We start from the raw sequence: 17339 nt of genomic DNA on the forward strand, positions 1-17339 counted from the left end.
TTTTATGCCATAATTACATCAAATATACTATTATCTCTCAAAAAATTGGCACAAATAAGTTTTATATTAGTATAAATGACACTGCAGATTTTCGTAATGATCGGCCCTTATTTGACCCTAGCCCCCATACAAACCCCCCCTTCAAAAAATGTCTTAAACGTCAAAAATTGACTTGTAACCATTTGTATCGCAATGAAACTCAACAAAACTAACTGTTTAAAAATATATCCTTTTCCCAAATTTAATGAGGATCGGCCCATGACCTATACTCCTATATAAAGCCTCATTTAGAAAATTTTGTCTTTTTATCAATAAATTGCTTAAATACTTTGGAATGAAGGTAAAATTCAGCATAAAAGTTTCTTTATGAAAAATAAAAATTTTAAAAATATACTCATGGTGTAGGGTATTACATGGTCGGCCATGCCCGACTATACTTTCCTACTTGTTTTTTCTAATTCAAATTTTGCCTAAATTAAGAAACACCCTTTAGATTTGTTTAAGTAAAGTTAAACATGAAAATATCTCTAATCTAAACAATTTAACCCACATTTTCAAATCATTAATAAAATCTAGAAATTAAACCGAAGTCCCCAAAAATTTCACTATAATAGATTTAAAAACTGTAACAAACAGGTCAAAGAGCAGCAATCTTAAAGATCAAATTCAATTGATAAAAAATAAAACAAAGATTAATTGGAAACATAACAATTTAACACATTTAAGCTAAAAAAACAAATTCTTGTTATATTTTAAAAGATTTTTTTATAGAAATTCCATTTGATTATAAAAAGCTTGAACATTTTAAAGAAAGTAAACAGTTTAAATTTGTAAAATGAATAAGAAACTTATAATTTGTTACTTTCTTGTAATAGGGTCTTTGGGGGTAATGGCCAAAAAGAGAAAAAGTAAGTAAACTTGTTAAAACCGGTAATAAGTTATATACATTTTTAAACTTTTTCTGTTTTGAAGTTATAAAATTACACAAAACGCCTTTGTATCGTTCATTGGAGCCTGATCTGGCTACCACGGAGTCGGAGATGGAAGTACCCAAGACAAGTACTCAAAACAAATTAAACAAACTATTTGTTATAAAACCTCGCAATTATGAAGAGGCCGATGAGGGACGTTTTCTCAAGCATATACTTTTATACAAGAGTTTTATGCAGCCTCAAACTAATCGTCCAGGTTATATGATGCCCTATTTGATTATCAACAATCCCACGAATTTGACAAATATCAATAATAATACCTTGAACAATGTGCCACAAACGGGTACTACTACGGCAACTGCAACTGGAACGGGAACCGGCACCGGTGGTGGCGGAGGTGGTGGTACTGGCACTGGAGGTGCTGGTACTGGAGGTGCTGGTACTGGTGGTGCCGGAGGAGGAGGTGGTGTGCGTATTGCATATATACGTGATTCTCAAGCTTTGCCATATCCTATACCCATGCCTACACAAGTCTATCAACAACGTCAACAAGTTGTGCCTCAAGTGGTCTATGGTGTTCCGCTCAAAGCTGGTAATCAAAATAAACGTAGAAGAACTCGTTATGGAAATGGTAATGCGAATAAATATGCCAATAAGAATCCTAATAAGAGAAATACAAATCCCTTTTCGAACTTTGCCAATAGTTTGAGGAGAGTTCAATTTTTCTAAATGAACTTGAAATTTGCTAAATCAAAAAAAAGAATTTTATAAAAATAAAATAAAAATTCTGAATTAAACTGTCGGATTCTTTCTATTCTTAACGTTTTTTACATAGATTTTTTAATCGTAAGTTAAATTTTTAGAATAAGTGGTATGATAAAATCCGTACGGATATGGAAAGATAGAATATTACTTTTAACGAATTTTGTTTAAAATCGCGATCATTATGTTTTAAATATAAGTTTATCATTCCGTTTTTAGTATAAATTCTGAATCCTTGTGGATAGAGAAGTCGATATAGCGATGTCCGTCTGTATATCTATTAAAATGAACTTTTTGAAACACAATGAATACAATAACAACAATATACAGCATCATATGTTGTTGTATGAAGCTGTATGTTATTATTGTTTTGTTAGTGCCAAATTTAACGGCAAAATCAGGGATGGAAGATTGTGTAAAGTAAAATTTAATATTTTTTTGTTATTAACTTTTGGTGAAAGATAAATATTTTAATCACATTCCGGTTATCTTAACGAACACACTTTATTCAAAAATAATTCTAAAATTAAAAATGATTTTTAGTTAAAAGTTTAAACAAAAACAAAATCATCATTCATATAACAGCAATACAAAAAAATTTAAAAATTAATATCTAAATGTTTTACGATTTGTTACTCTTATACCATTTCGTTATTGTCCACAAAAAATCAAAATACATTTCTAATTGCCATTATTGGCCAGAGGCAAATCAAGCAAGAAATAAACTAAACTCCATCACAACCAACCCCTAGTGACATACACAAAAAAATGATGAATTCTAATTGAAATTTATTTTTTGCTTTACTCTTCTTGTCATAATGTTTTATATCCTGTCTCCAAAGCATGGACAACTACCAGTAGCATTATTTAGTAAACAGAACAAAAATATATTCCAAATATCTTAATCACATGTGAAAGATAATAATGGCTTTATCTGAAATCTCATTGAAACAACGTTCATTCAAAATTGAAGCATTTTCATTCAATATAAACTAACAAAAAACAAATGTAAATAAGAGATTAAAGTACAGTGAGTATTAAGCAGTAAGAGAGTCTTTAAGGACACATCTTAATGAATTTATTACAACCATATTTTTTATCGATTTTATCAAATAAAATCATTTCTTACTGCAATTTAGAAATTATTAAAAATTTTCCAATTGTACGTTTATATTTTCATCCACTGTATGAGAAGATCCTGTTTTCTATTTATAAGAATTTCTATGTAAATGTATAGATAATTTGCATGTACCAAATGTACGTGTGTGTATATGCATTAAATACATAAAATTAATGAAGATTGGCATATGATTTATAAAAAAAAACATTCCCTTGATAAAAACTAACAAATAATGAGTTAAGATAAATATATACACAAACATACAAATATATTTATATAATCAAATGCATTTAAATTTTAACATGAACTGTACCTTGCAGATTTAAAGTCCAGTCGATGACTTTCTTCTGTATTACATTTCAGCATGAAATTAATAAGAGCAGTCAATGTATATATTTCCATTACGGTAGTTATGTTCTTCTCCTTTTAAGCAACGTTTGTTACACTCGCCTACCAAAAGCCTAACAAGTAGTTTAAAGGGTAACTAGTATGTGACGTTTAATAAAACGTTTGTTAATGCCATGAACTGCAGGGTACTTTAAAACATAGTTTTATAAATCTATTTGCAAATATATACAAGAAAAATCAACAAACAAAATTAGTTGAAATAATATTTCAAGTCTTTTATTATCTAAGACCAACTTCAGGAAACAAGTTCATCAAAACAAATGAACGAATGTATGAAATGAGTAAAATTAATATTTACATTTGTATATTCATTAGACCGGTACATGAAAATGTGCTAATACAAATTAGACGTTCGATAAGGTTATCTAAATTTTTCGAGATAACGTGTCTAATCCAACGTGGTAATTGTCCGACAGACCGGAGGTTGTGGGTTCGATAATCACCCGATAGAGGGCTAGGTGGTTTTCTAACTAACTAACTAACTAACTAATTACTAACTAACTAACTAACTACTAACTAACTAACTAACTAACTAACTAACTAACTAACTAACTAACTAACTAACTAACTAACTAACTAACTAACTAACTAACTAACTAACTAACTAACTAACTAACTAACTACTAACTAACTAACTAACTAACTAACTACTAACTAACTAACTAACTAACTAACTAACTAACTAACTAACTACTAACTACTAACTAACTAACTAACTAACTAACTAACTAACTAACTAACTAACTAACTAACTACTAACTAACTAACTAACTAACTAACTACTAACTAACTAACTAACTAACTAACTAACTACTAACTAACTAACTAACTAACTAACTAACTAACTACTAACTAACTAACTAACTAACTAACTAACTAACTAACTAACTAACTAACTAACTAACTAACTAACTAACTAACTAACTAACTAACTAACTACTAACTAACTAACTAACTACTAACTAACTAACTAACTACTAACTAACTAACTACTAACTAACTAACTAACTAACTAACTAACTAACTAACTAACTAACTAACTAACTAACTACTAACTAACTAACTAACTAACTAACTAACTAACTAACTAACTAACTAACTAACTAACTAACTACTACTAACTAACTAACTAACTAACTAACTAACTACTAACTAACTAACTAACTAACTAACTAACTAACTAACTAACTAACTAACTAACTAACTAACTACTAACTAACTAACTAACTAACTAACTAACTACTAACTAACTAACTAACTAACTAACTAACTAACTAACTAACTAACTAACTAACTAACTAACTAACTAACTAACTAACTAACTAACTAACTAACTAACTAACTAACTAACTAACTAACTAACTACTAACTAACTAACTAACTAACTAACTAACTAACTAACTAACTAACTAACTAACTAACTAACTAACTAACTAACTAACTAACTAACTAACTAACTAACTAACTAACTAACTAACTAACTAACTAACTAACTAACTAACTAACTAACTAACTAACTAACTAACTAACTAACTAACTAACTAACTAACTAACTAACTAACTAACTAACTAACTAACTAACTAACTAACTAACTACTAACTAACTAACTAACTAACTAACTAACTAACTACTAACTAACTAACTAACGACTAACTACTAACTAACTAACTAACTAACTAACTAACTAACTAACTAACTAACTAACTAACTAACTAACTACTACTAACTAACTAACTACTAACTAACTAACTAACTACTAACTAACTAACTAACTAACTACTAAGTAAGTAACTAACTAACTACCTAAGTAACTAACTAACTATCTAACTAACTAACTAACTAACTCCAAATTAGCAAAATGTTTTGGTGGCAGATATAGAAGATTCGGCTCAATGGAAAATAAACTAAAATTTAAAGTTGTTGCAATTGGATGGATTACTTAATAGATATCCATTCATTAGTCACTGCACTAGTTTCTTACGCTATACTCTCAAATACCCTAAAACCTGTTTACTTCTGAATTCATACAATTGAGAGGACATCCTAATAAAAATACAGAACATTCGTATGTATAAATAATTAAATCTTAGATATTATTTATTTCTGTTTTTTTTTTTTGTCCTCTAACTCTCTTTTCTCTATTTAACATTTTTTCGGGTTTTGTATCTCTCTATTGACAAAACACTTAAGATGATTAGAAAATGTTGACACTAGTGCTTTAAGTTTTAAATGTTGTAGTTGTAGTGTGGCCTCCGGTAGGTTAGTGGTTAGTGTTCTAGACTGGTAGACCGGAGGTGGTGGGTTCGATTCCCACCTGAGGCACTGGTTAAGGAGCGCACAACAGGCCCGATAGAGGCCTAGGTGTATTTCTTCGGATTTGATGTATATACATCCTCCTTTCAAACTAACTAACTAACTAACTAACTAACTAACTAAATGTTGTAGTATATTTGTTATTATGATGATAATACTTAGTGTATGAAGTACTAGTAGTATCACATGGATACATTTTTTTTGTTTGCAGAGACATGTTTATAGTCTTAATAGTTTTAAAATTAAATATACAGACAGAAGGACCCAGAGCACATACCAAACTGCCAGAATTAAAGGATGTTTAACAGTGTAGCTAGAAAAAGTAAATTACTAGAACTTACAACAGGATATAAGATAACTTTAGCCAGACAGATAGGAGTTGAAAAAATGTGTGAAACTTGTCATAATTACATTATAGAGAATTTTACAATGAATTATTAAGACAATTGATACAAAACTTGCTATTAAAAAGATTTACATATATTTTAATTTAAGTTTACATAACTTTATTAACATTTATTTATTAGAAAAAAACTACTAACATATGATTAAAATCTCTTAATTAAATTTCTTTCTACCTTCACCATGCCCACTGTTGCTACAAACTGTGCGTACAGAATACTTTAGCAACAGCAAAAGAAAAAAATTAACAAAATTTTCTAAAAACATGCAACGTATGTGTATGTTGCACATACAAACGTGCAACCTTAGGGATTGTCTTTAGGAAAAAAATATAAATAACACAAATACACTTATGTGCAATACATACATACAAACTGAGAAAGTATTTAATTTATTTAAATAAAATATGAAAAAAATAACTACAAAAATACTTAAAATATAAAATACATAGAATAAAATGAACTTATCTTCAAACCGTAGTTGATTTAGATTAGAACTGAAATATTTTGTTAAATAAACTGTAAGAGATTGTGGCCTGGTATAAACAGAGATTTTGGCTAAAGAAAGAGATAGAGAAAAAAAAGGTTAAAAAATCAGATAAAACTAATGTTGACTGACTACGATGATGATGAAGTTGATAATGATGAATGGATTTTGTGTAAATGTATGCAATCCAATTCAAAACACTTAATTAAATTTCCATCAATTTTGTCGAAAGTATTTTTAAAATAAAGAGAACCACAAAGAAATTTATTTTGAAAGCAAAAATTGGGGCAAAAGAAATAGAAAAGTTTACATTTTTAATGCACTTAAAATTATAAAATAACACTGTGCTTCAAAATAACAAGTAGATGTATTCAGCTATAACGAATTTCAGAAACACTTCAGTGTAATGTCTATATCATCTTCTTTATGTTTCCATTTTAGGAACTTAACAACAACAGAAATTTATATTTTGAAACAGTTTTTTAAAACTAAAAGTCATTTGTTCTTTTTAGACTGGTCCAAGGTTTAGTATTTATATATAATGGTCCAATATTGACTAGCCTACTAACTTATCTATTGACAAGTCTATTTACTAAGCTATTAACTAGGCTGTAGACTATTCTACTAACTAGTCCATGCACTAGTCTACTGACTACAATGTACACAATGCATGCCTAATATACATATGTGAAAAATATCCTACATTATATGGAGTGCTTTGAGATTTCGCATCAAGAATTTGTTTCGTAATATTTACGAAATAATTTAGAGAAATGCAGAATAATTTAAAAATAACTTTATTATAGGAAATTTAAATAAAACAAAGTGTTCGTACTTTCGTAATACTAGAAAAAGGTTTGATTAAATAATATTTCATATTATAAATGAAATTTTCGTAAATATTACGAAAAAAAGTCATTAATTTTTTGGTAGAGTTAAGCATGGCTTATTTTCAGTGTAGTTTTGGGACCAATATATTATATTTTCTATGAACTATTCTAGGGAGTAGTTGATTGACTACCCAGCAAAAACTGGGTAATAGCTTTCAATTGTAACTACTTACCTAACAATATACTTTTCAATGACTACTACATATCGTCTGGATTACATAGAAGTAGTCTAATAAGGTCTTACTAATAATGTATTATATAAATACATTCTAAATCATTAGTCATCTTGCCAGTGAAGATATAGAAGCTCTATACGTTTTTTCAGGCGATTTTCAATGACTACTTTTTCAAATTACTTGTAATCGTTTGTGGTAAGTCCAATGACATCACCGTGTTAAAATAATGACTTAAAATGCTATTGTGTAAGTAAATTTTGGCATTTTAACCGCTTACATGGTAATGAAAGTTTTTACTGGGTAGTTTATGAACTAATTTAGTGACTAGTCTAAGGATTAGTATTTTTACTAGTCCATATCTTAGTTAATGGATATATTGACTAGTCTTTTAACTGATCCATTGAGATATATAACTCATCACTAAACTAGTCCGTGGACAAGTTTATGGACTTATTTTTCCAAAAATTTATTAGTATATTTATTAGTCTATTAATGGACCTATTGACTAGTTCATTGCTTGGTATACTAATTGTAGATTATGGACTTGTTTACGGACTAGTTTATGGTCTTATCTACGTATTAATATCTTAACTGAAACATGGATGATTATATTGATTAGCTTATTAGTGAATGGTGGATGGAAGTTACTACGCCCCCTATTGCTAATCCGCTCATTTTTAGTCCTAAATTTTAGTGTTGATACTAAAATGGCTCTGAAGAAATATGAGGACTCTAGCTGTTATATTATCTCAGACATACTAATTTAAGATGTTCCTTATATGGGAGGTAACACGCCCACTAGAGCTATTGCTCTTGTTTTGAGGACTCTAGCTCTTGGGGTTATTGAGATATGCTTCTTTTACTACTTATTTTGCATGTGTGACCTCCGGTAGATTAGTGATTACTGTTCTAGTCTGGTAGACCGGAGGTGGTGTGTTCGATTCTCACCTGAAACACTGGTAAAAGAGTGTACAACAGGCCCGATTGAGGACTAGGTGTATTTCTTTGCTTTTGATGTATATATCTTTTCAAACTAACTAATTAACTGTTTTGTATGTGGGCGAGGCATGTTGCCCACTTGAAAAAGTTGCCTATAGTTCCTTCCAGCAGTCTATAAATTCCAAACCAACAAACTAACAAGATTAATTGCAATACCAAGTTAAATAAGGATCGATCTATTGTCTGAGTCGAATTCGGGATGACAGATCATCTGTCCGCATTTTTTGTCCAACACTCATAAAATATTTGCCATACAGCTCTTCAGTGTCGACTTAAATGAAATTTTTTGCAAAAATTTTAAAATTCACTTTGATTAGCAAATGCCTTAAGGACATAAAACACTAATATTAAATTCATAATTTAAATGATAGAACTTTCCATTTTCATAAAAATTTCTTTTGAAAACAAACAGACACGCAACCAATCAATAGAAACTTTGTTTTGCATAAAAAGACAACTTCATTATAAAAACAAAAAGATTTGCGTCATGACCATCATCAGCTAAAGATGCAGTTCAATAAAGTTTTATTGGTTTTAGCATTTGTATTCATAGGGTGTTGCTGGGAAAGTGCATTAACAGCCAGATTGCATCAGCAAGGCAGGTCAGGTACATAAAAAATTGCAGTGAGCTAGTATTAAAGTTATTGCTCTACTGGAAATGACATATTAACATTTTTAATAAACTGAATATTAATTTAGTTCTTTTATTTTCTACAGCTTCTTTACGCATATTTCCTTTACGTCAAAGGAAATTGTCAGCTCATGGACGTTCCGCCACTTCGGGCTCCTTGTTTGAGGTGCCTGCGCCCGCCCAAGCGGAAGAGGGTAGAGGTTTAATGAAAAAGTTTATGCTGTTTAAATCTTTGTTTTTACAAGAAAAATCTGAACCCAATAATAATATTATTATAATAACACAACCTGCCACTACTGCAACAGCAACAAACACTCCTACTACACCCACCACCGCAGGAACTACCGGTACAACGGCAACCACAACAGCGGCCGCTACACCTACAGGCACTAACACCGGCAGAGACTCTAAAACTGAAGATGAAACCGATGATGATTTGCCGATTAAAACTCCCCAGCTAGAGGGTGCAATTAAAGAATTGGATAATTCCCAGGCGGAAGAAATTGTACAGGAACTAATAAAACAAACTAAATCAAAGAGAAAAAGATTAAATAAATTAACAAAGTTCAATAAAAGAAACAACTTGCAAAATCAAAAGCCACAAAAACGACGTATACGTCTGAGTAAACGTAATCAGCAGCGTAGACGCTTAACACCACAGCAGCAGCAACAAAAACAAAATACGATTAATAGAGAAAATCTGCTAACTAATATGAATTTAACTAAGAGGCCTAATCAGCATGCCAAAAACAATAGCAACAAAAACCACATGCAGGAGAATAATAATGATAACAATACCAACAACAGCAACAACAATAATGATAATAACACCTCTGGCATCTTAAATCTTAATACGAATATTCGTTTACAGAATATAATGAATGCCTTCCGGAAACAAACACCAATCATGTATAATTACTAAAGTTGAACATTCTTTCTTGCTCTCTCTCTACTTCTTCTTCATTTAAATACATACTTACACCATCTATTGGCACATAACTTTTACTACTCACTGTTCTTAGGCAGTAAAAGTGTGCGTGCGTATGTGTACGAGTGTGAATGTGCATTTTAATACAACGCTTATAGTAAAATTTACATCCAATTAGTTTGTTAATCAAATAAATCATCTACAATCAAAATGTTAATCTTGAAAATTAGCTGAGTGTGTATTTATTTCTTTTTTGAAGTTTTTGTTGTGTTAAGAATTATTATAATTAATTTCTGGTTGTTGTATTTTTTGTTTTGTCTCTTTAAAAGAAGATTTATTGATGTTATAGATTTCAAATGTTTAGTTTTTTTATGATAATTTGGAATGTATGTAGATGTTATGATAGTTAAGATTAAAGACCCTTATAGAATTTATATTTATATCACATCAACTAAATATGTATTATAATGTTTACATAAGACTAAGTGGTCCATCATAGGTATCATTATTTATATATTTTATAAAAATTTACCTTACAAAATATAGGTTTCTCTTCTACTGACTTGTATATCTACTGTCTATAGACTAACTGCACTGTGGACTGGTGTATGTACTGGTGAGTAGTCTACTGACTAGTCAACTTAGTCTATAGATAGTCCATTGACTAGTCCTTAGATACGTCAGTAGACTAGTCATAGACTTGTCAGTAGAATAGTCGGTAGACTAGTTAATAGCCTAATAGGCTATAGTCCAATCATTAGCCCAGACAATAATTCATAGACTATTAAATGTACTAATCCATAGCTAAGTTACTAGATTAGACACTAGACTAGTCATGAGCACTAAGCATATTCATAGACTAGATAATATACTAGAAACTAGATCAATCCATAGACAAGTCAATTGAATAAACATTTTCATAGTCTATTAAATGGACTGTTCCACCAACTTGTACATTCGAGTGTTCCTAGGAACAGCTTTTAAAAGAATCTCATCTCAGCCGATGCGTTTTAATGGAATTATACTTGTACATTAGAGAGTGCCTAGAAACAGCCTTTTTATACCCACCATCAAAAAAGATGGGGGTATATTGATTTTGACATATATATTCTGGGTCCTTATCAAATTCTAAGACGATCTAGCCATGTCTGTCCGTCCGTCCGTCTGTTAAAAGTACGATAGAGTCCGAACGGAACGAGATAGAGGATTGAAATTTTCCACAAATATATAAGGTTTGTTTGGTATTGAAAATGGGCAATATCGGTCCACGTTTTCGGATAGCCCCATACAAGTGGACCCCCGAAAACCAACTTTAATGGGCAAAATACGAGTATAGCGATGAAATTCGACACACACAAGTTTCAATATAGCCAAAATCTCTCTATCAAGTTTTATGTGGATCGGTTCATAGTTAACCCTACCCCCCATATAAGGTCCCCTTCAGAATATGACTTTGACGCTCATTACTGGCTTAAAAATACGAGTATAGTGATGATATTCGACACACATAAGTTTCAATGGAGCCAAAATCTCTCCATCAAACTTTATGTGGATCGGTCCATAATTGATCCTATTCCTCATATAAGGTGCCCTTCAAAAAATTACTTAAACGATCATTACTGGCTTAAAAATACCAGAAAAGCAATAAAATTTGACACACATATGTATGTCCATAAGAAAATAATTTAACGATCTTTGCTGACTTAAAAATACGTGAACAGTTATGAAATTTTATATAAGAAACATTTATAGGAATGTAAATCTTACTACCGAATTTCATGCGGAAAGTGTCGGGAAGTGATCAAAATTGGTCTAAAAAAATTTATGAAAAACGGTATTATTAACCCTACCTCTCATCCTTTTCAGTTAATTTGATGAGTAATATCACCCTGATGTTTATAAGGGAGGATTCCTTATAATGCATAAGAGTACCTCTCTGCCGATGCGAAGAATATATTTTTTTGAAATGGTTGAAACCATTCAATAGTCCTTAGACAAGTCCATAGAATAATCAATTGCTTAGTACATAAAGTTAATAGTATATTCCTTAAACTATAGTCTAGCCCTGGGGATAGTCTAGTGATAGAATAGTTCCAATGAATGTGTACCATATTAGGTCTTATTGAAACTGTTGCAAATAATTCATGCTTCAATTTGTGAAAAAAATTTTCGTAACGACTTTTTTCATAATATTTACGGAAATTTCGTGTATAATACGAAATATTATTAAACCCTTTTCTAATAATGAAGAAAATTTTTGCATAAGTATTTCGTAAATCTCACTTTATTTATTCTAAATTTACATTTTACAATTTATGTAACTTAATTTTTCTAGAATTATTTTACATTACACTAATATATTTCTTACAATTTCATATATATTACGAAACAAATTCGTGGAGGAAAATGACATAACATGCCTGTTAAAAAAGACAATATATTTAAATTAGTAGAGGATTTAATATTTACAAAAAAAAAGTCTTATATTTTGAATCATAAACATTATTGAACCTGAAATATACATAAATGGGGAATTCCATGTCAAGTGACCCAACTCAAAAAATCGATTTTGACGGAATTTGCACAAACGTTAGTACTATTAGATAGTAGGTCAGACACAAATTTTCAGCTCCATCGGTCAAGAACTGCAGGACTTAGAGGGGGTCAAAGTTGGACATTTTGGTAATACTGGATTTTATCCAAATGAATGGCTAAATCGGAAAATATCAATTTTTAAAGTTGGGTCACTTGACACGAAATTCCCCACATACATAACTAACCAACATAATATATTATTCTTTAATATTATTAAATATAAAACTATTAACAATTTCAAAATTAAATGAATGCATTTAACACATCTTTAAATTTAAACAACAGAAAACCCAATTAAATTCTGGCACAAGTAAATATTATTGAAATTTAAATTGTATTTATTAAAGAATTTCCATTTAAATGTTGCAACATGAAAATTATTAACAATATTAATACAGTAAACATTTGTATAAGGATTTGTGGTAATAATACACACAAATATAACAACATAATACACACACACACATGCAATTACATATGAAAATTTATTTTTATGTTCCTGCAGTTCGGGAAGTCCATTTTGCAACAGAAATATCTACTTATTAATCCTTTACTGTCGTCAAAACGATTTTAATTTAAAAAATTCTTAGACTATAAAATTAGTAATTATTGGTCCGCTAAATTACTCTTTTCTCCTACTCCGAACAGTGGCTACTTTCAATTCATTTAATTGAGGATTTCTTCCTCTGTCTGAAAAGGATACGCTGACTCTTTGCAAATCCACTGTAGTACATGTAATACATACACATATAAATATAAATAAGCTCTACATAAATATTATTGTTATTGTTAATTAATTAAAAAAAGAAACTTTAAGCAAAATCAAAATGCTGTAAAGTTGAACGAATTATGGTTTTCAAATTTTACCAATGAATAAGTTCGAAAATTAAACTGGCTCCTGGAAAAATGTAGCTTTGATTATTTCTTAACAACGTCGTTTAAGTTTTAAGTTATATTGATAATTTTTTAAGTAAAAACAAAATTATTTATCCGATTTATGTAACTATTCAACAAATTATCCCATAGTATATCGAGTATCATTTTGTCGAGGTTATCGTATGATAGGCAAGGCGGTTTATTATAAACATGCAGACAAAACATATCATAACAGTTGAAATGATAGATATTCAGACTCACTCTTAAACAGGGCATTGTGAAAGATTGACACCACTTACTATTTAAATTCAAACATAAAAGAAGAAAATACATGAATGTATGTCGAAATAGGTTATTTCAAAAATTTTCGAACAGGTTTTTTACCTAACCCTTTCCGCACACATTATTTGTATAATAACGAAGTTTAAAGTTCGTCAAAATTTACAAATTCATAAATTTTATCGAGGTTCAAGTTCTGTTCTAGTTTTGTTTTAGTTCTGTTCTAGTTCTGTTCTAATTCTGTTCTAGTTCTGTTCTAGTTCTGTTCTAGTTCTGTTCTAGTTCTGTTCTAGTTCTGTTCTAGTTCTGTTCTAGTTCTGTTCTAGTTCTGTTCTAGTTCTGTTTTCTAGTTCTGTTCTAGTTCTGTTCTAGTTCTGTTCTAGTTCTGTTCTAGTTCTGTTCTAGTTCTGTTCTAGTTCTGTTCTAGTTCTGTTCTAGTTCTGTTCTAGTTCTGTTCTAGTTATGTTCTAGTTCTGTTCTAGTTCTGTTCTAGTTTCTTGTTCTAGTTCTGTTCTAGTTCTGTTCTAGTTCTGTTCTAGTTCTTGTTCTAGTTCTGTTTCTAGTTCTGTTCTAGTTCTGTTCTAGTTCTGTCTAGTTCTGTTCTATTCTGTTCTAGTTCGTTTCTAGTTCTGTTCTAGTTCTGTTCTAGTTCTGTTCTAGTTCTGTTCTAGTTCTGTTCTAGTTCTGTTCTAGTTCTGTTCTAGTTCTGTTCTAGTTCTGTTCTAGTTTCTGTTCTAGTATGTTCTAGTTCTGTTCCAGTTCTGTTCTAGTTCTGTTCTAGTTCTGTTCTAGTTTCTGTTCTAGTTCTGTTCTAGTTTCTGTTCTGGTTCTGTCCTAGTTCTGTTCTAGTTCTGTTCTAGTTCTGTTCTAGTTCTAGTTCTGTTCTAGTTCTGTTCTAGTTCTGTTCTAGTTTCTGTTCTAGTTCTAGTTCTTCTAGTTCGTTCTAGTTCTTCTAGTTCTGTTCTAGTTCTGTTCTAGTTTGTTCTAGTTCTGTTCTAGTTCCTGTTCTAGTTCTGTTCTAGTTCTGTTCTAGTTCTGTTCTAGTTCCTGTTCTAGTTCTGTTCTAGTTCTGTTCTAGTTCTGTTCTAGTTCTGTTCTAGTTCTGTTCTAGTTCTGTTCTAGTTCTGTTCTAGTTCTGTTCTAGTTCTGTTCTAGTTCTGTTCTAGTTCTGTTCTAGTTCTGTTCTAGTTCTGTTCTAGTTCTGTTCTAGTTCTGTTCTAGTTCTGTTCTAGTTCTGTTCTGGTTCTGATTGTAGTACATATGAAACTTGCCCGAGATCTTTTATGGACCAACCTTTCTTAAATGAGACAATTTACTTTATCATAAATATAAAATTATTTTTTATAAAAAAATATAATATGTATATTAATTTACCACATTTTCATGTAACCCTACAAACAACTACTGTGTATCATATTTAATTATTCGATTGATTTTATGTTTCAGAAACATTATAACAAAAACATTTTATGTTTTTAATTAAACAATTTTTTTGTAATGCTTTTGTTACATTATTATAATTGTTTTGTGTAATTATTGGAAAATTATTGAAATTAATCATTTAAATGATATAATTTATAAACAATGTATTGAAAGGACATACATATGGGGCATTTCGTGTCAAGTGGCCTAACGCAAAAATCGATTTTGACGAAATTTGCACTAAGGTTAGTACTATTGGATAGTAGGTCAGACAAAAATAGCTATCTGAACTTCTTTGGACATTTTTTGCTAGGACCAATAGGTGAAAAGTTACACTAATTTCAATAAAACCCTGTATGACCAAAATTTCCAATTTTGACCCCGTCTGACTCCGGTAGTTCTTTAACGATAGGGATGAAAGCTCATAGTACTAACATTGGTGCAAATTTCATCCAAATCGGAAGACATCGATTTTAAAAGTTGGGTCACTTGACACGAAATTCCCCATATGTATACTTAATAGTTATATATTTGTAACATATTGAATGGAAAATTTGCAAAAAAAAATGTATTAAGCGGACAAATATTACAAGGACGACTTTATGGTAAGTACTAAAGATTAAGTACAATAGATATTTAATCAATCTACTGAGTTTTTTTTACATAAAAAATAGCAAAAAAAAATAATAATGTGCCTGAAATAATGTTTTTCAGATTTACAATATATTTCTAGAAAGTATCTTAGGTTTAAACAGTTTAGAGATAAAAAAGAAACTTGTATATGCAACTTAAATATGAGTAGTAGATAGGCTTATCGATGGTTGCAATATATAAAAGTTTTTACTTGCTATAGAGTTTTCCAAAACTGTGTATATCCCTAATATGTTGTCACTATATTTAAAAATTCTGTAACACAATTGTCTATATTAACTAATTTATCATATGTAAGTAAATAAATAAATAATAAATAGAATTGCAGATAACATTTGTATTTAGAATTAAAACATTAAATCAAATTTTTCATTAAGTAAAATTTAAAGAGATAATTTTAGTTAAAACATATTTGGGGAATTAGGTGCTTTTCCACTTAATTAGAAGTAGTTTTTTTTTTTAAATAATAATATTACAATACATTAAAGGCAAATTTATAAAAAAACAAGTAAGAAAGTATAGTCGGGCGTGGCCGACCATATGATACCCTACACCAGTTATGAATATTAAATGTGATTTATTTTTCATAATAAAGCATTTATCTTTAATATTCTCTTGTTCCGATACATTTAAGCAATTTATGGATGAAAAACTAATTTTCTGAAAGAGGCTTTATATGGGGGCTAGGGGCAAATATGGACCAAGCCCGATAAAATTTTGTGAATATATTTATATTTACATAATATTTTATTGTGCTGAATTTCATCGCGATATTTGTGTTTATAAGTTAATTTGGGACATTCAAGTAATTTTCTGAAGTGGACTTTGTATGGGAGCTAGGGTCAAATGTGGCCCGATCTTTATGAAATCTGGCAGGGTCATCAAGACTTCTATAAAACTTAGTTGTGCCGTATTTTATCAATATATCTGTATATTTAACATAATTATGAGCTCAGAAGCCCTTTTCGAGGGTTCTGTTCTATGGGGGCTATGTGAAAAAATGAACCGATTTTAACTATTTTCAATAGGCTTCGTCCTTGGATCAAATAAAACGTGCGTGCCAAATTTCATCCAATTATCTTGAAAATTGCCAGCCAAAAGGTCGGACGGACGGACATAGCTTAATCGACTCAGAAAACGATTCTAAGCCGATTGGTATACTTTAAGGTGGGACGAATATTTTTGTATGTTACAAACATCAGCACAAATCTAATATACCCTCACCACTAAAGTGGTGTGGGGTATAAAAATTATTTTATGAAGAGTTTATAAATCAAATTTTGCACAGAAATTTAGTTTTATAAACCTTTAATAAAATAAAATGTTGTTTATGAATGAATTTAGTTTAGAAACTTTAAATTTTTTATTTTTAATGTAAATACTTCTTTTAAACAAATAATATCCAACAGTCTACTACAAAATATTTTGATTTTATTAGACTGTTTCACTATCCTTTTTTTATTAAAAA

The 17339-nt window shown here is 29.9% G+C and overlaps 1 protein-coding gene across 1 annotated transcript; it reads left to right on the top strand.

Moving 5' to 3' along the window:
* Positions 1-6544: 6544 nt before the first annotated feature.
* Positions 6545-10042, top strand: LOC119607681 (J domain-containing protein DDB_G0295729). The gene is made up of 4 exons (XM_037961741.1): positions 6545-6596; positions 8968-9096; positions 9207-9625; positions 9686-10042. The coding sequence occupies exons 1-4, from the start codon at positions 6545-6547 to the stop codon at positions 10040-10042; spliced, it is 957 nt and encodes a 318-aa protein (XP_037817669.1).
* The last annotated feature ends 7297 nt before the right edge of the window (positions 10043-17339 follow it).

Source organism: Lucilia sericata, unplaced genomic scaffold (genome assembly GCF_015586225.1).
Source record: "Lucilia sericata isolate MDLA Ls3-8-SP2 unplaced genomic scaffold, ASM1558622v1 Contig000727F_arrow, whole genome shotgun sequence".
In the NCBI taxonomy this organism is placed as follows: domain Eukaryota; kingdom Metazoa; phylum Arthropoda; class Insecta; order Diptera; family Calliphoridae; genus Lucilia; species Lucilia sericata.

Coding starts and splice junctions, on each gene's coding strand:
- LOC119607681 (XM_037961741.1), top strand. CDS start 6,545: ATGTTGACTGACTACGATGATGATGAAGTTGATAATGATGAATGGATT. Junction 6,597..8,967: donor TAATGATGAATGGATTTTGT/GTAAATGTATGC, acceptor AAAAACAAAAAG/ATTTGCGTCATGACCATCAT. Junction 9,626..9,685: donor ATTCCCAGGCGGAAGAAATT/GTACAGGAACTA, acceptor AAATTAACAAAG/TTCAATAAAAGAAACAACTT.